At 39.8% G+C, this 25,491-nt stretch overlaps 1 protein-coding gene across 5 annotated transcripts in view; it reads right to left on the bottom strand.

The window, feature by feature from the left end:
- Positions 1–529: 529 nt before the first annotated feature.
- Dph5 (diphthamide biosynthesis 5) overlaps positions 530–25,491 on the bottom strand; it is a 30,924-nt gene continuing 5,962 nt past the window's right edge. For all 5 annotated transcript variants that reach the window (XM_040751997.1, XM_040751995.1, XM_040751996.1 and 2 more), the window contains exons 4-8: positions 19,098–19,206; positions 11,623–11,743; positions 8,270–8,309; positions 6,709–6,812; positions 530–4,489 (exon numbers count right to left, since the gene is read on the bottom strand). In XM_040751997.1, coding sequence (XP_040607931.1) covers positions 4,278–4,489; positions 6,709–6,812; positions 8,270–8,309; positions 11,623–11,743; positions 19,098–19,206 — 586 coding nt within the window. In that variant the 3' untranslated portion in view covers positions 530–4,277. The remainder of the gene's footprint in view (positions 4,490–6,708; positions 6,813–8,269; positions 8,310–11,622; positions 11,744–19,097; positions 19,207–25,491) is intronic.

The raw sequence follows: 25,491 nt of genomic DNA on the forward strand, positions 1-25,491 counted from the left end.
AGTGGCAAATTAACAACCATTAAATAAACCACATCTTGTCTTCAGTTAGCAGTGTTTGGGGTGGGAGACAGAACCAATCAGTCCACAGTTGTCTTGCAAGAAACAAACAAGTACTTCCATGCAGTACTGTAAGAATGCAAACCAGAAGTGCCAGTTTGGAAGTCATTTTAGCAGGGTTAAGTCACCCTCGTCATCGCTGACAAATGCAATGTGAGGGGAAAAAGGTTTAATTTGGCTTAGGGACACTGTCCATCATGGTGTGGACGGCACTGTAGCAGAACCCTGTTGATAGCAGCATGAGGCTGTTTATCATTTCTTGGTGGATTGGGGAGAAAGGAAAATGCTGGTGTTTAGGTATCTATTCTCCTTTTCCCCTTATATATGATTCTGAACTCAAGTCTATGGGATGGTGCTGCCCATATTCAGGGTAGAGCTTCCTCACAGGTAGAAATACCCTCTCACCCAAAAGTGCGCCTCACTGGTACTCTACCCATTTCTTAATGCAATCAGACTGATAATTGACATCAACTAGCACAGGCAACCAAAATGTATTTATTTTTTCAGAATTTCACATATTTGTACAATGTGTTTGACCATATCTGACTCCCACTATCCACCTTCAACTCCTTGTGCATATTCCCCACATTCCCTTTCCAACTTCTTTAAAAAAAAAAACCCGGACAGAGTTCAATTCGGGCTGCTCATATACACATGGGTATGCCAATTCTCCGAAAGTATGGGCAACCTACTAGAAACTACACTCCTAGTAGCCTCTAGCTATCAATAGCTTTTAGGCAAGAGTTGGGGTTCGTGTGCCCCTCCCCCATCCATGTTGGAAGGTTGATTGGCTTGATATTGTATAAACAACCACAGCTACCACAGATTCATGGGTGCAATGGTCATGTCCAAAAGACAGTTTCTCTCTGATCCTTTCTGATCTCTTTGTCCCCTCTTTCTCCATGTTCCCTGGCCCTTGACAGGAAGGAGGTATAATACAGATGTCCCGTTTATGGCTGAGTGCTCCACAAGTACTTGTCTCTGCACTATGACCAGTAGTGAATCTCTGCATTAACTATCCACTACAAGAGGACTTTTCTCTGATGAGAATGGAGGGTCACATCTGCTATGGGTGTAGGAATACCTGTTTAGATGGCGACTTGATGCTGTGTCCATTTAGTAAAATAATAGTAAAAAGGAATACACTCTTGATAGCTGGGACAGTTTGAATGAATCTTGAGAACACCCTGTTAATGGAATCCCCAGACCCCTTTTTGACATTCTTTAAAAGGCAAAACTATCGAAAAGGAACAGATCACTGGCTTCATGGAATTACTGATGAGATAGAAGAGTAAACAGACAGAGGAAATGAATTCTTCTGGATGATGAGTAACTATAAGACTATAAGACATTTTACTGTATCATAATTTTGATTCGTTAAAACCAGCTAGGCTGAAACAAAATGGTAAAATACTTTCCTAGCATAGACAAGGCCATGCGATTAAGCAGCCTCTGCCCCAGCACTGCAGAGTCAAAAGCTAATAGAGACCAAAAACCAAGACATCAAAACCCATTAGAGTTAAAAACTACTAAATAAACACCAAATATATACATACACTTTTCTATTATCTCTATTTTCACCTTGGGGTTTCCATACAGCAGACCCCAACACTAATCCTCTTCACGCTGGTAAAGAGTTCTCATTTTATAATTTCATTTATATTGAGGTTAAACTACAGGTTTTCCAGGTTGAGCAATAACAGATAAACCTAACTTAAATTTCAAATTACATTTGCGGAGCCCCCCATTCTCCTTGTTACCTTTTCCAACTAACTTTGGTTTTTATCAGTTTTACCTGAATGTTATGGGTTTCCTACTTGTTTTGCGTATAATTCATTGAGCATATTGGATCAGTGTATTGATTATTTTACTAAATTTGAGGAAATTTTGACTGTCATTTTCATTTTTTAAAAACAGCCCTATTTCTCTTCATTTTTGAGAATCTACTTAGATGTTTATTAAAACTGCTTGATATTGGAGCTGATGAAATGGCTCAGCAGATAAAAGTGTTTGTTGTCACACCAAACACCCTGAGATCATTCTCTACAACCCACTTCTACAAACTGTCCTCTCACCTGCAAACAAGCACTGGTGCACACACACACAGACACACAGACACACACACACACACAGTCTCTTCTTCACACCAAGTGTAGACATTATGATTCTGATCGTTGTTCCCCTTTAATCTTCTTCTTTAGGTTGGACAACTTCTCTTCCTCTGTACTTTGGCCAATTTGGTTTTTCTTTTTGCTATTTCCATCTCCTGGATGGCAGTATTCATTATATTCACTCATTCTAAGCACCTGTGTTTTTCCTCTGTGCACAGCTCTAAAGTGCTAGTCTTTTATATCTACTAATTCCGAAGTCTAGGTTATGTTAACATCTTACCCCAGCATTCTTCCTTTCTAATCATAAAGTCATGCCTCCTATTGTGTTCTAGAGCCACTGTTGATGTTAACATTAATTTTTCACCACATTCTGAACCATCTTAAATTCTGTTCTAATAGGCATAAAACTACTTGCTTGTCACTTTATTTTACGTAGGCCTAATTCACATTATATGAAATGCTTTGTCCTCAGTTTAGTTCCAAGCCTGGTCTTTACTAGTACATGGCCATTCCTGGCTTCTGATAAGAAAGCATGCATATTTATCATGCCCTTCTAACTTGTCAGAATCCAAACTTGAAGCTGTCTTCTCTTGCAATAGAAAACAATGTCTGTTTCTTTGGGCCCCTGGCCTGACTTTTCACCTGGATCCTGAATCTTCCTATACACAATAAGAGGGAGCTGAGCATTTAAGATATGCCGCTAAGATCATAGCCCACAGTTCAATCCATTAACCATCTCATCCCAGTACAACACCAACTAGGCTGAACTGAAGTCGGGGAATGCCTCGACAGGAAAAGCCACATAGGCAGAATTCTGAATCTGCTGACTCCCCAGTGTCTTTCCACTTAGCAGAGTCACAACTGCAGGGTGTGAGCTATTCAACTACCAAACCCAGAAGGTTTTATTTTTTTGTCATTTTTAAATGTTTCGTTTAACATCTCTGAAGAAAACACTATGAAATCGACTTAAGGTACTTGGTTCTTCCCTCTTGTGTGCATACGAGACTGAAAATGGAATGTTTTGTACACATTAAAATATTTCATCCCAAATGAAACATCAAAATAATTTCTAGCTAACACATAATAACAGAAAGTAGGAAAAATCTCAACCAATATTCATGAATATACTAAGAAAAAGGGCATGTTGGTTAGGCTATAGAAATACTCGTGACTTGAACTATCACAGTAGCTTACAACAAAGCTACTTCTATTCCAGACCAACAAGGGTATAGCACTTGATGGTTATTAAACAAATGGGCCTTTTAAAATTGTTAAGTGTGTATATGTGATGACTAGCATCACACTGGGTATCCTCTTCCTCTGTCTTGCTCCACTACTTACTGTTTATTTATTTGAGATATCTTATTATATAGCACAAGGTGGCCTGGAACTTGCTATGAAGATTGGGTTAGCCTTAAACTCAGAAATCTGCCTGCCTCCTAAGTGCTGGGATTTAAAGCGTACACTACCATACTCAGTTATCAACGTATTTTTTGGAAACGGTGTCTCTCGTTGAGTAAGGCATGCACAGATTAGCCAGAAAGCCCCGGGACCTGCCTCTCTGCTCCCCTCCTACCACCAGGGTTCCAGCCATGTACTGCCACACCGGACTAGTCACGTGAGTGCTGGGGATTTTGGGTCTCAATGCTTGCACAGAAGCACTTTTCCAAGGCGCGTTCTCAGTTCACAACAGAACAGCTACCTTTTTATAAAGGAGATAAAACAATAAACGAATAGCAAGTTTTATATGTTTTAGTTACCACTCTGCACTTCTTTGTCCCTTAAAAACAGGGTTCAGATGATTCACATTCCGGTTTCCTCAGAGTTACTCTTAGAGGATGTCTCTGAATGTCCAGGCACACTTTTCCAGCTTGGTCTGCCCCATGTGTGTATACCCTGACAAGCAGCCAACTGATGCTCCAACAGCAACTGATGATGAATTGGGGGAAAACCGCTGCAGGAAACCAAACACTGTTGAGTCAACTTGTTTCCTCTTGGTCACTTCTGTTATACTTTCTAGATAAATGACAGACCCATGCCATTTGTCATAGAAATACCACACACCCAATCGAACTGAAATTAATGTGAGACAACAGAAAAGGTCCATGTTCAGAGTCCATTAATACTCTGGGATTCCGGTATAGAGAAAAGACTGAGCATCTCCATCTCCAGTGGGTGCAGGGTGCCTCCTGTGATGACCAAAGAATGCAATGGTTCTCCCAAGTCCACTGTGCACATTTGCTGTAAAGTGCCTGCTGCAATTTTCTGGTCTTCAGCACCAACTCTGGCCAAGCCAACACAGAGTGTCTCCTCAGTGATCACTGTTTAAAATGGGGCAGGGGAGGGAGATACTGCAGATCAATTACCTTGTTCAACATTCAAAAAATATTAGTACTTCAAGTACATTGAAAATGTCTTAAATATCTGAAACCTCTCTAGTCATTCACTATAGACCAGTCAGTTTACTTTTTGAGATTTCCAAAGGTTTACATAGGCTTATCTTTTAACAACTTGAAAAAGAATTAGCTGTATCTATACTCCAAATATTGATAATAATATTTGTCTTAAAACAGGTTCTGAGTGAGCATCCTTATGATTCACACATATTATAAAGATACATGTATGTAGGCAGAAGAGGGTGTTGGATCCCCTGAAGCTGGAATTATACATGGTTGTGAGGCATTTAAGGTAGCTGCTAGGAACCTGACTTGGATCCTCCTTATCTTAGTTAGGGTTTCTATTGCTGTGAAAAGGCACCACACCATGACCACGACAACTCTTATTAAAAAACATTTACTTGGGTTGGGGTGGTTCATGTACAGTTCAGAGGTTCAGTTCAGTACCATCATGATAGGACATGGTGGAGTACAGGCAAACATGGTGCTTGCTGGAGAAGTAGCTGAGAGTCCCACATCTTGCAAGCAACAGCAAGTGGTCTGAGACACTGGGCGCTATCTTGAGCATATATGAGACCCCAAAGTCTGCCTCCACAGTGACAGTTCCTCCACACCTCCTAATAGTGTCACTCTCTTTGAGGGCCTTTTTTTTTCTAACCACCACATTCCTTAAGAACAGGAACTGTTCCCAAGGAGTGAATCATCCTCCTGCCACAACACTTAGATTCTAAATACATTCGTAAGATACATTTATACTGACCAAGACACAGTAAAAATTAGGGGAGTGAGAAAAATTCACAGATTTGAATTTCTGCTCAGCAATCTAATTAGTTATAGGACAAACCAGTTTTTTTTTAAATGTTTTACCTCTTAAATGGTAGTTGTATGGGCTAATACAATACTTAAAAGAGTAGTTAGTAAACTATAAAGCCCACAACAAATAATAGTCATTTCTGGGTATGTAGGGCTTTAAATTCAGAATAAATATCAATATTTATCTTTTTATAATCATTCATTTTGGTGCTACAGCTAAAGTGCTGACTTCTTATTGGTTTTATCCTTTAGTTTACAAAGTTTCCTCACTGAAAAGTGACTTAAGAAGAAATGGAACAAGATTTTACACAAGGCAAAGAGGACATACATGGAACTCAGGGCCACTGACAGGGATAAAATGTGAAATAGCTGGGCTGGCTCGGGAGGGAAAGGTACTTGTCACCATGCTCTGATGACTGAGTTTGAATCCTTGGACCCATGTGGTGAAAGGAGAACTGACTCTTGAAAGTTGTCCTCCGAACTCCAGATGTACATTTTTGCAAGTTTGCATACACATAAAAACAAATAAATGTATGCAATCAAGAGAGACTTAAAAATATAAAATCACTCAAAAATGCCTAAATGCATGTTTTTATTAGAGGTCAGGTAAAAACAGTGTTCATAACAGAATATGGCAGGTACATTTAAGAAGTTCTCAGGAAACATGCTTTTTGCATACCACACACTGTGTCTACCTATTAGGAGTGTCTTATCTTTATCCTAAAGAAAACTATTCTGTATTTCAGTGTTGAGGAGAAAAAGCAGAATAAATGTATTTTTGTAGTATAGATCTTATTGATTAGAACTAAAATGATAGCTCTCTATCAAACATTTATACATTACCATATTAACATAAAACCTGATTATAAGTAATATATATATCAAGTAATATATATCAAGGATATATATTGTTTTGTTTGATTTTTGTTTGTTTTTCAAGACAGGGTTTCTCTGTGCAGTCCTGGAACTAGCTCTATAGATCAGGCTGGCCTCAAACTCACGGAGGTTCACCTAAAGCTGTGTGCCACCACTACCTGGCTAAAAGCCTTCATTTTTAAAGCTTTAAATTATGACAATTTTACTGTAAAGAACTCAATTGTTTTTTTTTTTTAGTATAACTAGAATCCTGTCAGATTTAAAATTAGGGAAAAAATACAAGACATACACATAACAAGGTAAAAATACAAGACATACACATAACAAGGTAAAAATACAAGACATACACATAACAAGGTAAAAATACCGACCCTGCTTCAGCTTGGTGTGAGTGTGTGTCAGATATGTAATAATGTATGTGCCTGTTAGAAAAACAACCTAAGAGGCCTAAGTACCTGGTTCTTCCCCGCGTGCTCTCTGATTCTGAACAATTTCCAGAAGCTGCTGGGCTGCCTGGTTCACACTCATGTATCGAGGAGGCTCATAGATCTTTCTTCCCCTGTAAGCATAAAACTAGACATCATTGTTCTTTCCTGTGAAATCAACTGTGGTATTTGATGCAACTCCTCCCCAGATATACTTTCAAGTTTTCACATGGTACCCTCTTCTGTATAAATCAAGGATGGGTTCTGTGATTTATACAGTTTCTTCAGCTTTTTTTCTATTGTCCTACTTTGGCTGTCCTCAATGACACTGAAATGATGGCAAGATTAACATCTAATAAAGATACATGTCTAAACTAAAGTTATGTTTATTACAAGTACTGCCTTGGACAGACGTAATTCAAACTGTGGCGATGGAGTCTACACCCTTGATGAATTTTTATTTTCATGGTGCTGGGGATTGAACTCAGGGCCCAGTGCACGCTAGCCATTTTTTTAATGTATGTTTTTTACTTCTTCCTCTAAGAAAATGGTCAATATTTGAACATGGGTTTTTTTTTGCATGCCTTGAAAGCCTGTCGCGTTTACCGATTGATCAAAACAGAAAGATAAGCTTCTGAAATTTGTAGTCTGCACTGATCATTTATTATCTACAGTTCTACCTAGCAAAAAGCATATAGCACAGTCAATCTCAAACACTCCAGACACTTCAGCAACAAGTTCAAGAGGCAAAATTAGTTTTAATAGCATGTAAATATATTTATTCCAATATTCCTACAGTATTATACTTGAATACCTAATTCACAAATAAGTATTACACATTGTTTTCATACCAAGTGTTTGAAGTCTAATAAGCACTTTCAGCCCCTTTGTTAAGTTTTAATCAGAAAAATTAATATGTATATAAATGTATGCTCATAAAAATAGATTTATAAGGACAAGTTGGAAGGAGGGCATAACTATATTGTAAACATGTATGAAATTCTCAATGAATAAAAATGGTAAAAGAGATTTACATATTGAAGTTGTCTTAAACAACCTAAAGGTTTTGTAATTATTAGTTGAAAGTTAAGTGAAACTTTTCTTCTTCAGCTTCATGAGTCACATTTCAAGTGCTCACTACCACATGAGGTGGGAGCTGCTGTACTACACAGTCCTCACTAAGAGAGGATCCGGGCCTCACACGCGGGAGAAATGGAAACCGCCCCCCACTCTTCCACCCCCCATCTTCACACATAGAAGTCCCACACACTCCACACACAACAGGGCAAGTGTCCCCAAAGCAGCAGCAGCCAGGGGCCAACGTCAGATGTAAGTCCAAGGTTTTGAAGTCCCAACACATTCATTCATGCACCCACATTGACAGGGTGACCTTCAAATGCCCATCGCTGCTCTCAGTGTTGGATCTACGAATTCTGCTGCTACCTTCACCCGATCACCCTGCTCCATCGTTTGTACGATCAGATATTTACTGTGCAACTGTTCTGCAAGCTCACTTCCACCCATCTTTAGACTGACTCAGGGCCTTTGTCATGGAATTGGAATAGGAGTTTCGCCCTCGGCATGGACGCACCTGATGAGGTTCTCCAGAGACTGCTCCTTCACTTTGATGTCTGTAGGGAGTAAAGCACAGCTCTGTCAGTCAAGTCATTTTACCCCAACCCTTCAGCTTCCACTGAGGGTCACGGATGCTTCTGGACATCTTCCCAGAGCCCTAAATGCTGATCTGAGTTTGTGGTGTCTCTGCTCACAATTGTGTGTGACTACTTTCCTACGGGGTTAGGGAGGACCGGAAGCCTGTGGCTGTGGAAAGGCCCCATGCTAGAAAGCAAATGGAGTTTGGCCCTGACATTCCTCTGCAGGGATCTAGTTTCCTGTTGGAAAAGATGATAAGGGAAAGCATTAGATCATGTTGGCATGTGCACTACTTAACTAATCAGAATCGCTTTAGTTCTTCTGCCCAGTAATTGCATAGATGCATCTAAAATGTCTGCTTGCACGCCTACACTTATTTCTTTTTCAGGCATCAGACTATAAAAGGTTCAAAGGATAAAACCTAAGTTTAAAAAAATCTTATTATTTATTTTTGTTTTTCGAGACAGGGCTTCTCTCTGTGTAGTCCTGACCATCCTGAACTGGCTCTGTAGACCAGGCTGGCCTTGAACACAGATATCTGCCTGCCTTTGCCTCTTGAGTGCTGGGATTAAAGGCGTGCACTACCACTGCCCAAAAAAAGATTCTCATCATATTTTGAAAAGAAGTGTTTGCTTTCTTACAATGGTAAGACACACTATACTATTGAATAAATACTCTATTTATTCAGGGTTTCAGAGCTCTTTGCCAGATGCTGGGCACTTCAGGGAGCGGCATACGATCGATGTCTGTGCTCCCGAAGTCTCACAGCACACAATGACAAAGAAAGACAGGCATTCGATGTCTGTGCTCCCGAAGTCGGACACTGCACCATGGCAAAGACAGGCATATGATGTCTGTTGCTCCTGAAGTCTCACACTGCACCATGGCAAAGACTTGGTCCTTCCCATTTCACTGCCACAGATGCTTAGCTGAACTCCTTGGGAAACAGTGAAAAGTCAGACTGGTTGTGTCCTTACAGGAACTTCACACAAGGGTAACAGCTGCTTCCTGTTTTACAGGCAAAATGAATGGTTCAGCCAAAGTTTGTTTTTGTAAAAATAAATATGGTACAACTGAAGAGTCTCTGACAGACTTCTATAACTTTATAAAGTGATAGTAAAAGCTTCTCTTATTGACAAATACTAAAAATTTTACTCAGAAATTATAACAATGATTAATCTTACATCTGGCTTTCAATGTCTATGGCACTTAATATTTAGGTATTTCTCAAATTTGAAATCGTTTAATAGTTCTACTTGTCTGCCACATACAAAAATGAATGTTAGTAAAACTATAGCCTCTAATATAATTAGTAATAGAAGTCATGTTTTACTTTAAGTAATGTCTTGAATACTTAAGGTAACTCTTGCATTAATTCATTCACTTCGAATTTGTAAAATGCAACATATCTACTGTAAAACATGTCTGCTGTAAAACATGCCTATAAAACATGTGGACATGGCTTTCCTACAACATACTCCATACCATCTAGAACTAAGTTTAAGCAATAAGCTCCAATTATTTCATTTAGAAGTATCTATGTAACTAATGTTCTTTTACTAACTTCTGACTATATCACATAATCATGTCTCTAAATAAAGTATAAATTGTCTGCAGTTTACTACCAGGCTTTTTGGTCCTTAATCCCTAAAGGGACTGACCCATAGTTGGCATTCAACAACTACATACTAATTTAAATGCAATCTATGGTTTGAGAATTTAGAAGCCTAATACCATACACTTCACACATAAATAAATAATAAAATAAGACAGACAACAACTGTCTTAGTCATTGCTCTATTGCTGTGAAGAAACACCATGACAAACTTATAAAAGGAAGCATTTAATTGGGGCTTGCTTAGTTTCAAGGCTTAATCCATTACATCATAGTGGTGAGCATGGCAGGCATGCAAGCACACAATGCTGGAGAGTAGCTGAAAGTTCTACATCGTGTTCCACAGGCAGCAGGAAGAAGAGACACTGGCTCTAGCATGGTCTTTTGAACCCTCAAAGCCCACCCCCAGTGACATACTTCCTCCAGTAAGGACAGGCCTACACCAACAAGGCCACACTTCCTAACCCTTATAATCCTTTCAAAAGTTTTACTCCAGTAACTAAGCATTCAAATACATGAGTCCATTCTCATCCAACCACCACCACAACAAAAACTACCAAAAATATCAGCCTTTTATGTGGGGGTTGGTGAAATGGCTAAGCAAGTAAACACACTTGCTGCTTACATGGATGACTTGAATTTGTTCCACAGGATCTCACAGTGTAAAGAGAGAACCAATTCCCACAGTTTTACTCTGACTTCTACATATATGCTCTGGCACGTACTTGCATATGCATAAACACAAACACATACAAAATAATAAGAAAAAAATCACCATAACTAGTTTGAGAAGCACTACTCTCCAAAACCCCATGAGGCAGGGTGATAGTATGAAGACAAAGGCTGAGAGTTGCTCCTCAGTGTTTTCTAGTTGGTAAGCAGAGACACTGGTATTCTGTCTTCTGGTTCCAACTCTAAGTGTCATTTCATAAGATGTTAGCTGTGTTCTGGTCATCAAGGGGACAGTGAAAATTTGATTCCAGTATTCCTTTCTATAACATATAAGGTTAGAAGAGGCTATTAGACATGTGACTTGTTAAATCTCCAGGTCTTTGCTGGAAGGCAAAGCCCATGTCCATCTGAAACTCAGTACTATTATCTTGTTGCACAAAGCATCCTAGCCCTTTGTATGTTAAACAGGAAACAAAGTTTGGTCAGGCTAGCACAATGAAGAGGCTAGGAATAATGGGTCATTTGTATTTTATTCTGTTAACAATTAAGTGAATGCTACTGGGAAATTACTCAATATTCAACATCATCTGCAAAACAGATTTTAACAAAATGATCTTTGGAGGATATTTCAGAAGTAGCATTTTATGATTTTGACAGACAATATCCTAGAAGATGCAGAATGGTTGGTGACAATAATAAATGCTCACTCCATGTCTGCTGAACTGTAATAATGATGGGCAATACTGAATCTTGGAAAAGATCTACAGGTTCTAAGAGGGAAAAAGCAAGTCCCAGCATAAGCACAGGATTTTCCTGGTATTTGAAGCTGAGTAGGGGAAAGAGAGCTATGTGCAAACAGTGGCTAGCCTGTGTCTGTTTTGTTTTGTTTAGTCTCTTTCTCTACCTAGTTATTCCCACAGCAGTTTTAATTCTATCACAAAATGCAAACAAGAGAAGTGTGACAATCCCACCGTGTGGGAAAAAGGGAGCTTCGGGCTGCTTACCAAGTAAACACAAGGTGTGCATGCCATTCTGTCTGTTCTTCTTCACTTTGTCAAAGAAGCTTTCTGGTCGCCACGTGTCCGTCCAAAACACAATAGAAACAGTTTCTCCAAACTTGTACAACTAGAAAAACAAGACATTATTTAATGGTACAACAATCACTATTATTTCATAGGTCAAGAGTCCTACAATAGGGCCCAATACAAGGCCCAAGCCGAGAGAAGGCTCAGTGGTTAAGAGCTGGTCTACACCTATAGGGACCCAAGTCTGTGCAGCTCATACTACCTCTGACTCCCGCTCCAGGAAGATCTGACCCCTTGGCTCTCCATGGCACCTGACTCACATGAACATACCACTCCCACAGACACAATTAGAAACTTTAAAAAAAAATCAACCTTAAGAAAAAAACAGGAATAAAAAGTTTTCAGCACTCTTAACAGGTGTCAAAAGTTTAATATTCTGCTTCACTGATAAGACTACCAAGCCTTAGAAAGATTAGTAGACTTACCTAGGTCACATGGCTAAAAATAAATAAATACACAAACTTAGGTCTGCGACAATGTTCTTTTTCATCATCTTAGCTCAACAAAATACACAAACAGTGTACTCCCTCTTGCTACTGACCATAATCTATATATACCCTTCCAATTTAAGAAGACTAGCTCTGTCCTCCGTGTCAAAAATGAGCCAATAAGAACTTTTCCCCGAATCTCCGTCTCACCCAGGTGGTCCACCTCATCTCCCTATCACAAGGAAGAAGTGTGACTCTTAGACTGACCTTGCTGTACTAGTCTACCGCAGCCCTGTTCTACAGCTTATGTAAGGATCAGTGGAGTTTTGGAGGTTGACTCTGTAACCTGCTAGCTGTGCAGGAAAAGTGTCAATACCCTCTTATCCTGTCCCCAACTGTGGGGATCAAGTGACATGTAAAAATTATTCACATGCTGAAGTTACATGCTAATATTATAATAGTTTTTGTAAAGGTACTGTACAAAAGATATGTTTCCCAAAACATACTATAGTAAAACACAATGCTAATGTTATAGAATGATTTAATTCTTCAAGTTAAACAGTTTGATACAACTTGTAAGGAATCAGGAATATATAGACACCGAAAAGCCACATCTAGTAACATATCACAGATTAGAAAGTCATTTTACTTTCTTTGAAAACAAAGAGACAGGTCTCAAGTGGGCACCGGGGATGCTGTTTCCTACAGTGACGCTTTTGTCCTCCTCTCTCCCGTTTCAGAAGCTGTGACAAAAGGTGCCAGGAAGCAGACAGGAAGGAAACAAGAAAAGGTGGGGAATGGGGGGGAACATTCCTCCTTACTTCTCTAGAGCAGCTAATACTTCTCGGGCTTTGTATACTCAGGTCTTAAAACCCTGAACAGTCACAGCAACTCTGAGCCCTAAAAGGATGGGTCATCAACACCCTACAATGCTAGACTCCAATTCACCTAAAAGGATGGTTCATCACAACCCTAAAACACTAGACTCCAATTCACCTGTCAAGGAGCTTTACCCTCCAAGCCCATTTGAAAGGTACCGGAACAAAGCATCCCCAAAGAGAAACTACTGTTTTGCAACCTGTTCACAAGACAGTGTACAAAAACCGCGTTGCTCCAAGTATCCAGTCATGTATCTTCCTGCTATGTGTAACAAGATTTCTCTGTCAAAAATACAGTTGGAGTTCTAGGATAGGATTCTTAGACTACATTCCCCAGGATGAACTTCAAGGGAGAGGCCCTAACTCTACAGAGGAGTTGTTATAGTTGCTGTCCTATGAGAAGCAAATTTACTACCAAATAATGAATGTCAATCACCTCTGTGCCAGGCATTATTCTGCGCACAGGGTTAAAGTGATAAGCAAATGGGCCTCTGGCCCTGCTGAAACAGCTGAGAGCTCACAGAGCTGACAAAGGCTCTGGTCTCACAGCAGTGGTTCTGGTTAGCTGCCTGGTCATGGACAAGGCAAATATCCTCTGACCTGCAAGCACATCCTGCACAGTGAGTGTAAGGAGGGAGCAGCTTTAAGGACTGAACAAACGACCAAGGGCATACTGAGTACCTAGTCGTGCCTCATACACTGTGAGGGCCCAATATATGACGCAATGATGTGCATGACAATTAGATGAAAATGTCGAAACTGCTGCATCCTGACAGGATCCAACTGCTCTCTTTATTAGCTACAGCCAAGAAGAACCAAATATGCAAAACTACATTTAAAATGGATAAGTTCAACTATACATTTTAAATGGGGTTTGTGACTTCCCATCAAACTTGAAACACACATTATTCCATGAAAACCTTCACGGAAAACTATTATTTCCATTTATGCATAAGTATGTAAGAGTCTGATTATTTTAAGAAACATGTAAATAAAAAATCATAGAAGCAAGGAAGTTCTTCATTCAAATAGAGTGATGAAGCCTTAAAAAGAGAATTGAGATGCTAGTCACATCTAAGCTAACAGAAATGTTCTGTGTGAAAGACTGAACTGCCCAATTGGGAGACTAAAGAAACCTCACACAGGCACTGCCCTCTAGGACCCTGATTTATAACTACAGCCTCTCCTGTGGCAAGGGTGCAAGCTTCTGCAATGTATGCTGAAACATTATGCAAACAGTGTCACCACTGAGATGTCAGTATCTCAAAGAACAGAAGGACCAGCTCTCTGCATTTCACAACCAAAGGACTTCATCACCAGTAAATTGCAAAAAGAAACCAGCAAATCTCAGTGACAAGAACTGAGGTTGCAGAAGCCTAAACACTGGGCTGTCTTACAACTCTAGCCTGTGAGCTACGACCATTCTTCCCGACAATATTATTCAAATCTGACATTGTTAGTGCTTCAAACCTAAGTTTGAAAACTACAAAAGCAGCTGTTTTCTCAGAAATCTTAGGGGAAACACAGATCTGTTCAGCTTTCATCTGGAATAATTTAGAGAGAAAACAGCCCATCTAACTTGGTACTGGACCATGTTTTATTAAAGAAAAATAAGAAAAACAAAAATCTTCAGCTGAAACACCACCCACCAAGCCATTTTGCAAGGCACTAAAGATTGAGGCAGAGGAGGAAGATGCATGAGAGAGACACACAGGCATTAAATAGTTCTTGTCAATACAACCTATGGACCCCACCTATTCTGAGAGTTCAGCCCTTTCTACACTCAGAGAAAAAACACCCGGAAGTGTCTTCTGAAAGACAAAACTACAAGCTGGAACTAGAGATAGAAAGGATGAAAGTGCAGGAGTGAGCTTGGAAAGGATGGGAGGGAAGAACTACATTATGAGAAAGAGCAAGCATATGCCTCCGCACCTCACATTTCTGACATCCTACCAAGCACCTATTCCTATCAACTCCAGCTGCAGAACTCAGAAACTAGCCACTCAATTATGCCCCTACTGCTTGCTTTGAGGCCCTGACACCACTTGTCTGAGTGACCCCACCAATCTCCTAAGTCATCTCACTGCCACCAACATTTCCTTCCTTTCATAAGTACAAACACCATTTTTACATTTATCCATGTACTTAGTGTCTATATAGACACATGCACACATGCAAAAGACAACCTGTAGAAGTTGGTTCTTTCTATATAGAGATTCAGGGCATTGAACTGAGGTCATGAGGACTCATAGCAAGCCCTTTTATCCTGGAGCCATCTTGTCAGCCCAGTACAGGTACTCTGTAAAACTTGATTCTAGTCGGGCAGTGGTGGCACAGGCCCTTAATTGCAGCACTTGGGAGGAAGAGGCAGGCAGATCTCTGTGAGCTCTAGGCCAGCCTGGTCTACAGAGTGAGTTGCAAGACAGCCAGGGCTACACAGAGAAACCCTGTCTCAAAAAACAAACAAACAAAAACCTATGTTCTCACATATAATTGGGAATCCACTTATGAAATAAATAAAAATGAATTATGTTTTAAAGCATATTACTTCAAAGACAATATCCAATTTAGAAGGGGGAAGAGAACTAAGCAATTTAACTCAAAGTATCTATTGCAAACAGATTATTTTTATGATGCTGTGGTAAATACAACAGAAGGCATAAAGATGAGTAAACTACAGAACTAATAGTAAAAATCTGAACACAAACATTCTGTATACGAGAGGCATTACCGAGTTTAAGTGGAAGAATGGCACAGGGAGGCCCACAGTTTAGAAAGAAACTACTGAATGGGGAGGATGATGAATCAGTGCTCCAAAATAATGGGTAGAGGTAGATGTGACGGTACATGTGACGCCAGCACTTGGGAGACTCAAGTAGAGAGACGCAAGTTCAAAGCCAGCCTGGACTATGCAATTAGGCCATGCCTTAGAAAAGTAAAACAAGGGCCAGCAATATGGCTCAGAGGGCAAGGACAGCTGCCTCCAAGCCTAGTGGCTGGACTTTGTACCCTGAGAAGCACATGGTAAAAGGAGAGAACCTACTGTATAAGCTGCCCTATGTCCTACATGCATTTGCTGTGGCATACACACACCCCTCCCAACACACACAAACTTAAAAAAGAAAATTTAAGACATTGAAGGACAATAAAAATAAATAAAAATTAGAGCCAGGTGTTGGTGGAGCACATCTTTAATCCCGGCACTCGGAGGCAGAGGCAGGCAGATCTCTGTGAGTTTGAGGCCAGCCTGGTCTACAGAGCGAGTTCCAGGACAGCTAGGACTGTTACACAGAGTAACCCTGTCCTGAAAATCCATTAAAACAACAACAACAAGACATGGCAACACTCAGGGTCATTAAAGCAACAGTCAGAGAAAGTGGAAGTGTTTCATAAGGATGAGAAAAGTATACAATTATCCACAAGCTCCTTGAAGAAAAGTTATGACTGCATCCAAAGTTACCAAGCAAACATCAAGTAGATATAAAGTATTTATTGAATGAATGAAGCATGTTTGTCTTAAAGACATTTAACTTGCAAGCCTCTAGTCTAGTAAACTATGTTTCAAGTGGAAATTTTCAGTAAGGATGAGACTTCCGGTACAGAATGATATGGCCCACCTCTATTAGACTGTGCATGGCAGGTTATGTGTTTGTATGCATGCGTAGAAGTGTTAAGTTTTACAGCTACTTGCCATCAATAACACCAATCCACAAGAATTGGCTATCAATAAACTACCAAGTTAAGGAGACTACTGAGTGCTTAATTCTGAACTGTCCTTGCAAGCTCTTTAGAGAACATGGGGGTGACACACCGAGAGTAAAATACAGTGCCCACCTACTCTTAGACATCTGCAGCAGCTAAGCTTGAAGACAAAGATGAGAGAAGGCATGTTTTGCCCAGGTCTTCCACAGCACTTAAAGCAGGCCTGTTTCAACATTTTGATGCCTGTTTCTAAAATCATGGCAAAGCATTCTGAGAAGACAGGACACCTTCCAAAAGGGAAGCCTACTTCCCTTTAAAATTTAGGTAAGAGAACATGAGGCGGAGCCTACTAACATCCTCCATCTGCCAGGGGTATCTCTGGTAATAAACATCTGCTCTTTCAGTCCTGACAAGCTAAAGGAGACAATGAAGTATGTTCATTTTCTAAGACTATTACTTGCTTGTGTTGATAGTTCTGAAGGCATGACCTCGTACCTACAGCTGCTACAGCACCGACTGCTTGTAAAAATGTAAATCCTCTTGAAGTTCAAGAGATGGCTCCAGAGTTAAGTGTGTATTGCTCTTCCAGAGGAAGTAAGTTCAATTCCCAGCATCCGGTCAGGCAGTTCACAAGTGCAATTCACAGTTCCAGGGGATTCAATACCTTCTTGCTTATGTGGCATCCACGTGAACTCACTGCCCCCACACACATACACACTAAAAATGAGGGGTATATGATGGGGTTGGAGAGAAAAAGAAGGGAGATGATATATTTTGACTTAAAAACAGATAGGATAGGACAGAGAGATGACAGACAGACAGATGTGGATTCTCACGCCCCATTCCAAAGCTACTATTCTCAGAAAGTTTCCTGGCAAGACTCAGCACTCACACGCCCTTGAGGTAGGTCTGATGAACAGTCTTGATAGTCAGTTGTTCGGGTTACAGTATCTTCCACAAATGGAGTCCAAATAAAATAGTAAAGAGAAAAAGTCCAAAAAGGAAAGGAATTCAACTGAAGAGCTTGCATTATACATGATATGTATGCATTTAATTAAAAATATGCCATGTATTCATAGTGGACCCGCCATATCTATGCTTCTAATTCAATGAATGTCACTAAACATGGAGCAAAAGTATTTGGGGCCTTGGGGGGACTGTTTCTGTTATTAATATGTACTACTTTTTCTTGTCCATCCCTAAACAATACAACACAGCTAGTTACATAGCACCTGCGCTACACTGGCTATTCTAAGAGTTGTTTTAAAGTATACATCTTAGACAAAAGGGATGCAAACACCTAATGCAATGCAAAATAATAACTAAGAGTAAGGGAAAAGTCCTGCAAAATGACCATGTACACTTCTGTCTGACTCTTCACAAACAAACTAAAATTCATACTGGATGGCCAATATTAGTCGATGAAACTAAGCTATTCTTCCTAAGTAACAAAGGGCTGGCTTTACCATATCTTATTTTTTAAAAGTTAATCTATTTGAGAGGGGGCATGACACAGCATGCACAAGGAGGTCAGATGACAACTTGCAGGAGCCAGCTGTCCTTGCACTATGTGGCTTCCAGAGTGCAAACGCAGGCTGTGAAACTTGAAGGCAAGCTCTTTTACACTTACTGAACTGGCTCATGGTACCAAATGTATCTTTTAAAAAAATCTATCCGTAAGTGATGGATTTCAGCAAGGTAGACCAGGGAAGGTCTTATTGCATGGATTCTAAGGTGCATCTCTTTTTCCTATTAAGATATAGAGACTTGGAATATGTCTTCACAAGCAGTGTCTGAAAAAGCACTGTTGCCCATGCAGGGATCACAGCTGCCAAGAACTATGCGAGTGTCAAGATCATAACATATATCACACTTGGACAGTGGGTTCCAATAGCTTAAGAGAACATCTTAGAAACTTCTATAGAGCACTCTTTCAAGCTCTCTGAGCCACAATTGTTGGAGGTAAGAGTAATGGACTTTATACACCAGCACTTGTACCATGGCCTTACTGCCTTCATCACTGGCTTACAGCTCTGAATTCATTTAAGAAACACAGCATCACACACTCTCTGTGAAAGAGAAAGGGATGCTGTGTGGGAAACTCAGGCTCAACCGCACTGATGAAGTCACTGAAAAAATAAAAGGCCATTTAGGAATACTTAGTGTAATTTGCTTATTCTTTCCTTTTTTATGTATGTATGTATGAGATAATAAAAAGTTAAAATCATCTGTAACTAAATGTACATGGCCTGTTGAAAGAAAAGGTTACAAGAAAGAAAAACATAAATTATAGGAAAGCAGTAAAAAAAGCCAAACCAGCATATATTTCAAGAGTTTTATGGCTCCTGTATGAATACTTGTAGCTTACAGGAAAATAGAACATTACCTGTAAACCACAGCAGCCTACAGCATTCATTATGGAGGCATTGTGAATAACTTGATAAGGGATTCCCAACTTTGTTGCTCTCAGAATAAGATCGCTGTGTGTTGTAGCCCTGTAGTGAGAAAACAGGTTCAGTTAAGTGAATGGCACTAATCTTCTAGCTCATGAATTCACATCAAAGAGTCAACAGTTCTTCCTCAAATCCTACTAGGCACCTGCAGAGGTCTTTTATTTGGGCTTTTTAGGGATGCAGTGTACGTCTACCCACATCCCTCACAAGATGTCACTCCAACTACAACACTGACACTGACTGAAGAAAGGAGCGGGCTGTGTCCTGATAGCTGCTAAAGACATCTGTAGTTTGTAAACTCAGCAATTTCATTCTTGTCTCAGGGTTTCTTTAGATGAGTTTTAAGAAAATTTAGCCGTTATTAATGAATACAATAGGCATTTCAATATGTACATCTATACATGAGTATGATTAAAAAGACTTAGCACCTCAGACATTCGTCATTTCCTTGTGTTCCAAATATCCAAGAGTCTTCTCTCCTTCCTATTTACTGCAAAATACTCAGCTGCCACCAACCACAGTGCCTATGTTATAATCATTAGAATTACTCCTGTTTCAGCCTTCTCCTGGACCCAGTAACCACCTAACTTAGCTCCTTCCCCAGCACTATTCCCAGGCTCTGGTAACAATTAACCTTATATCCAGTTTTGCGCATTAAGACTAGTTTCCACAATACGTGGGGGGCACTTTGATGAATTTTCTCCTTTACAGTTCAGTGGTACAACCAAATTCTTTACTTCTGCCCTATTTGGATTTGTTTTTATAGTCTAAATCTGAAGATGAAATAGGACATAGCCTGTTGGCCCTTCAATCTATTAAAATTCTGCCTGAAAGAATTCTATTTGGAGTTTACATCTGTGTACAGTCTTTCTATTTATAGCTGCTTTCAGTCCAGCTACTTCTGTATATACTTAGTGATATGTGTGTGTGTGTGTGTGTGTGTGTGTGTGTGTGTGTGTGTATCCTTTGCAGGTTCTGACTATTAACTTCCCTCTTCTGAAAATGTGATAATAACTAGGTAGGCTGGGGAAGAAAAGAATATATGTAAATATAAATTGAACACTATGACATGTAATCTCACATCAATTTAGAATGGCATTACTAAAGGTTCTTTTCATCTTGATAAAAATGCTAAGCCCTACTGGGGAAAGCAACATTAGCATGTTTGAGAAACTCCTTACAATAAGCAGAATCTGTCAACTGGTCAATGCATACCAAGTAGGAAGATCAAGGGCTTACACCCCATGAGGCAGCCAGCTACAGATTAAAACATGCCCACTAGGGAAGCCTGTTTTTAATCACACACAGAAAATATAAGGAGTATGAAAAATTATCAGCAATTTGATTTAGAGTAAGTGTTTAAAAAAATAACAAGAATGGTAGATGGAAGGAATGTTTTTAATACTACCTTGAACAGAATCTTCCTACCTAACATTTAACTTCAAGGAAAAGTAAATTAGTTATTTAATTAGGGTGCTATTTTTTAAATTTAAACAGCTTTATGGATGAGTTACTTAAACAGATGAAAAGAAAACCAGGCTTAAAATTTTATTATCATCACAAACTCATTTGAAATAACCAGACCAAACAACATACACATAAGTTTACTATTTCCAAATGCAGGAACGGAGTTACCTAATCAGAAATAGTGAAGAATTTTTGCTTTAATAGCACACTTGTTATCTGGAATTCTTTTAAAGGCAATTTCAAGAGAAAAGATGCAAAATGGTTTAATTGCTGGAAGAACATGAAGGCAACCGTAGCAGTGCTGCCATGACAGGGGGAGCAGGGGTGACTGGAGCCTGGAAGTTTGCTGCTTCAAGACGCACAGTGAAATCATACCTTCAAGAGCTATTAGAAGCATTGGAAGTTGAAAACCCATTTGGAAGCTGCTTTATATGCTAGAAAATGTCTGTACCTACAGATCTTTACTTAGATCTTAAAACCTTATTTGAGATAATCTATCACAAAGAGACAGTGCAAACCATGGAGAAGAAGAGACAAGGAACTGTATGTCAGGACACATCTGTATAACAAGCTTTATACATGTTAGAGAAACCAACAGTTGCATTTGTATTGGAGAATAGAACAGACTAATGATACTGATGGCATGTATTGGAGAGTTATTTGGTGCCAAATGCTGGTCAAAGACATTGCAAGGAATGACACAAAAAAGACAAGTAAATAAAGGTACATCTGTATGTACTTTTTTTGGAAAAAGTACATGGCATGAAAATAAAAATTACAGATTCAGTATATGTTTATTTAGTTACAATGTATGTTAAAAACACAAAATGAATAATGAAACAGAAGCACTATTAGAAAGTCCTTAATGCTACTCCTTCTATAGACAGTAAGGGACAGGTTGCCTGATACTCTCATCTGCCGTATGGCTAAGCCAGGGAACTGATGCTATACCATTTAGAACCAGTACAACCTCCCTGTGGTTAACTTCTACTTCCCTTTCAATAAACCAGATAAAAGGGAAGTAGGGAGTTTGTGATTTTTAATTATCTCCATGAAGGATGTAAAACTATGGAGGGCAGTGATGAATAATGATAATGGGGGTACAATACTATGTATGTTCTTAAATTCAGTGATCTGTGTATATTAAACTGAATTTTATGTTACGTATATTTTACCACAGTTGAAAAATTACTGGAAAAAAAGAATTCAAGACTGTACATCTTAACTTCTTTTCATAGTTTTAAACTTTTATCATTAAGTTTTGTGTGCATAATATTTTGCACGAATGCACATGCATGAACACATATCATGCATAAATGTGGAGGTAGGAAAACAGTGGAGTGAGTTCTCTACTCCCACTCTGTGTGGATCCTGGGGCTCAGACTCCGGGCACCAGGCTTACACAGAAAACATCTTACCACCTAACCCATTTCACCAGTCAAATCTATATTTTATTCAAGTAGGAAGATACTTAAAATTAAACAGGAGACTTTTTGTCATTTTCTGTTTTCCCTGGATTCATCAACTCATTCAACTTCTTCATCTTTATGGCCTGACTAGTGAGAAAAAATTTGAGTCTAGTTATGTGCCAGCAGTCTCAGTCTGTGACTTAGAAAGCCGAGGCAGGAGGATCACATGAACCTAGGAATTCAAGGCCAGTCTGGGCAATGTAATGAGACCTCACTTTAAAAACAAAAATAAGACCTCAGAAACAAACAAAATTATTTAATTAATTAGATTTCCAACCGCATCCCAGCAGGAATCCAGCAGTAATCAGACAGCTGCAGCACTTAAACTTGAATCTAGCACAAGGCTGGTGACAGTCAAGCACTGAGATAGTGCAAATTAATTATCATTACAGTTTCAAAGGGGGAGAAAACCAGTAAAGCAGGCCCAACAAATCTACAATTAGCAAATAGGTATCACCTGGGAGGTCGAGGCAGGAGGACTAGGAAGTCAAGTCTAGTTTAGAACACTGAGATTTCAATGCTAGCTTATATTACAGGAGATTGTGTCAATCCAAACCAAAATAACGCAAACAAAGCCTATATAGCTGAGCAAGTTCATGGGGTAATACTGCAACCACTTGTAAGAAATGTACCACTGTAGGACTCTGTGCCAGGAGAGCAGTCACAAAAGCAGCCGGGAGAACGCAGAGACTAAAGAACGAAGGCAGAAAGTCACAGAAGTTTAGCAGGGAGGCCAACTGCATCAAGTCACTCTCTCTGCATTGTTTTCTGTACACGGAGTTCCCGGCTCCTCTCCACTGCCCGTCCTACCATCTCTTCTCCAGATTCAACACTCATGAACACCAATTACCTACTCACACTTGAGAGTCTTTCCGCCTTCCGTAACGACATCCTCTTGCGTTCCCCTCTCCTCTTTTCTAGGGCTTTATTTGTTCCTAGGCTGTCTCTCTCCTGGGGTGATGCTATCCATTCCTCTGGCTTTAAATACCACCCACATACCAATGACTCCACAGCCAGAATGATCCAGTCTCCTGATTCTAGAACCAGTCCATAAGTCAAGAGTTCCTTCCTCTTTTCATGTCTACCACATCCATTCTCTATCTTCCTTCTAAGATTATCTACACCATTCTTTCCTTTCTGCCATCAGAAACACCTGTCTAAAGTCCACTCACACCAAGCAAGTCAAGCAGTTTTTATATCGGGAAGAATTGTGATTTTTTTTGCTTAAAAACCCTCCAAGTTTGCCACTGTACTTCAAATAGGATTCCCTGTCCCTCCAAGCCTTAAAGATGGATGGCTCCTGACTCCCTTTATAACTCCTTCTCATACCCATCATGCTCTTTCTGTCTGCTCTACTTGGAATGATCTGCCTGCTAACCCATTTCAGTCACTTAAGTATAAACTTCAAAACATGGCTCTTCCATGTGCCTTTACGTAAGTAAGTCTCCCTCTGCCTCTCTCCACACTTCACAGACTTCACAAACTTTATTTTTTTTTTTCTGTGAAACGTATGAAAGGTACTGAGTGAAGAGATAACTGCCAGTTCAAAACAGACTTGTCGAGCCGGGCATTGTGTGGCACATGCCTTTAATCCCAGCACTCGGGAGGCAGAGGCAGGAGGATCTCTGTGAGTTCGAGGCCAGCCTGGTCTACAGAGCGAGTTCCAGGACAGCCTCCAAAACAATACAGAGAAACCCTGTCTCGGGGGTAAAAAAAAAAAGACTTGTCTTCCTTTGCTGATTTTAGGTAAACTATCGCAAAGTTCTTCAATTAATATTTAATTAGCAGCAACTGTGTGCCAAGTATTATGAATGAAATTAAAGAGTTAAAGACACTATACATATCCACAGGAATAGTAGAGACATGAAGGACACTGTACGTATCCACAAGAATAGTAAAGACACAGTTATTTTATTTTATTTTATATTTGGTTTTTACGAGACAGGGTTTCTCTGTATTGTTTTCGAGGCTGTCGGTCCAGCCCAGCCTCGAACTCAGAGATCCGCCTGCCTCTGCCTCCCGAGTGCTGGGATTAAAGGCGTGTGCCACCACCGCCCGGCTAGACACAGTTATTTTAAATGTTGTTAGGAACTCTGTGAAAGTTAACACAGTGAGGATCTAAGTATCAAGTACTCCCTTCCCCCCACCCCCACCAAGACTCATATACTGTGTCTTGTTACCCAGATGGTGCTGTCTGAGACGGTCTGAACGCTTCAGGAGGTAGGACCTACCTGAAGGCAGATCGCTAGGGATAGGTTCTTGGGGGCATCTTGTCTCTGGCCCCTTCCTGCATCTGTCTCTTTCTCTTTCAGCTTCCTGTCTGGCATGGATGAAGAATCTCCTCCATCACAAGCTACCTCTGCCGTGATGGTAGTGCATGGGGTCAAGCAACCCATCTGAACCCCTGAAACCAGTAACTATACTAAATCATTCCTCTCATAACTCGTCCGCTCAGGGAATTCAATCCCAGCTCCATAAAATAACTGACATGGCAATCACAGCTCCGTAAGCTAACTGATACAGCAGTCACAGTTCCATAAGCCGAACACCAATCGCCGCTCCATAAGCTAACTGAAACAAGCATCAACAATAATCTCCACCTGTCAAGTGGAGCTACATCTTCAGACTGGAGCGACAAAAGACAACAGCATGGAGAGGTGTGAGTTGACAGATGTGGATGCCTCCGACAGATAAAGGTGGAGAGGGAGCTTGAACTAAAGTGTGGAAGTTGAAAACAATGATGGAATGAGTTGATTGGTATGAGTGTGTTCTCAATACAAGAATGGCAAGACACAGACTTGAAGGTTGGCAGGTTTTAAATATCTGGCTATCAATGGGGCTTCTAAAGTTCTCAGCTGAGGCTACTAAATTGTTGTGGTTTACAAACTTGGCCATAACATGGGTAATGAGTTAAAAGTCTATATAATCTGTATACAGGCCAGGTAAAGGAGATAGAATAAATTAACCTAGTTAAAATAATGGTATTAAAAGTAAAAATTAAAAAGGAAAGGAAAAAACTGGCCAATAAATAAATAGCCAATTATACTATTCCTCAAAATATGGTGAAAACTTTTTTTTTTTGGTTTTTTTTTTTCGAGACAGGGTTTCTCTGTATTGTTTTGGAGGCTGTCCTAGACCAACTGGCCTCAAACTCACAGAGATCCGCCTGCCTCTGCCTCCCGAGTGCTGGGATTAAAGGCGTGCGCCACCACCGCCCGGCAAAATATGGTGAAAACTTTTTTTTATTATAAACTCGTAAGTTTTCTAAAATATAAAAATTAACTATTTGAAAATAAAATATGAAATAAGACAATATAAGGAGTAAACTCCATTATTTAAATTATATTCACTAGTTAACAAATTTGACTTTTTAAATGGCTATACTAGTTTC

The sequence above is a fragment of the Mesocricetus auratus genome, unplaced genomic scaffold (genome assembly GCF_017639785.1).
Source record: "Mesocricetus auratus isolate SY011 unplaced genomic scaffold, BCM_Maur_2.0 Super-Scaffold_100009, whole genome shotgun sequence".
In the NCBI taxonomy this organism is placed as follows: Eukaryota; Metazoa; Chordata; class Mammalia; order Rodentia; family Cricetidae; genus Mesocricetus; species Mesocricetus auratus.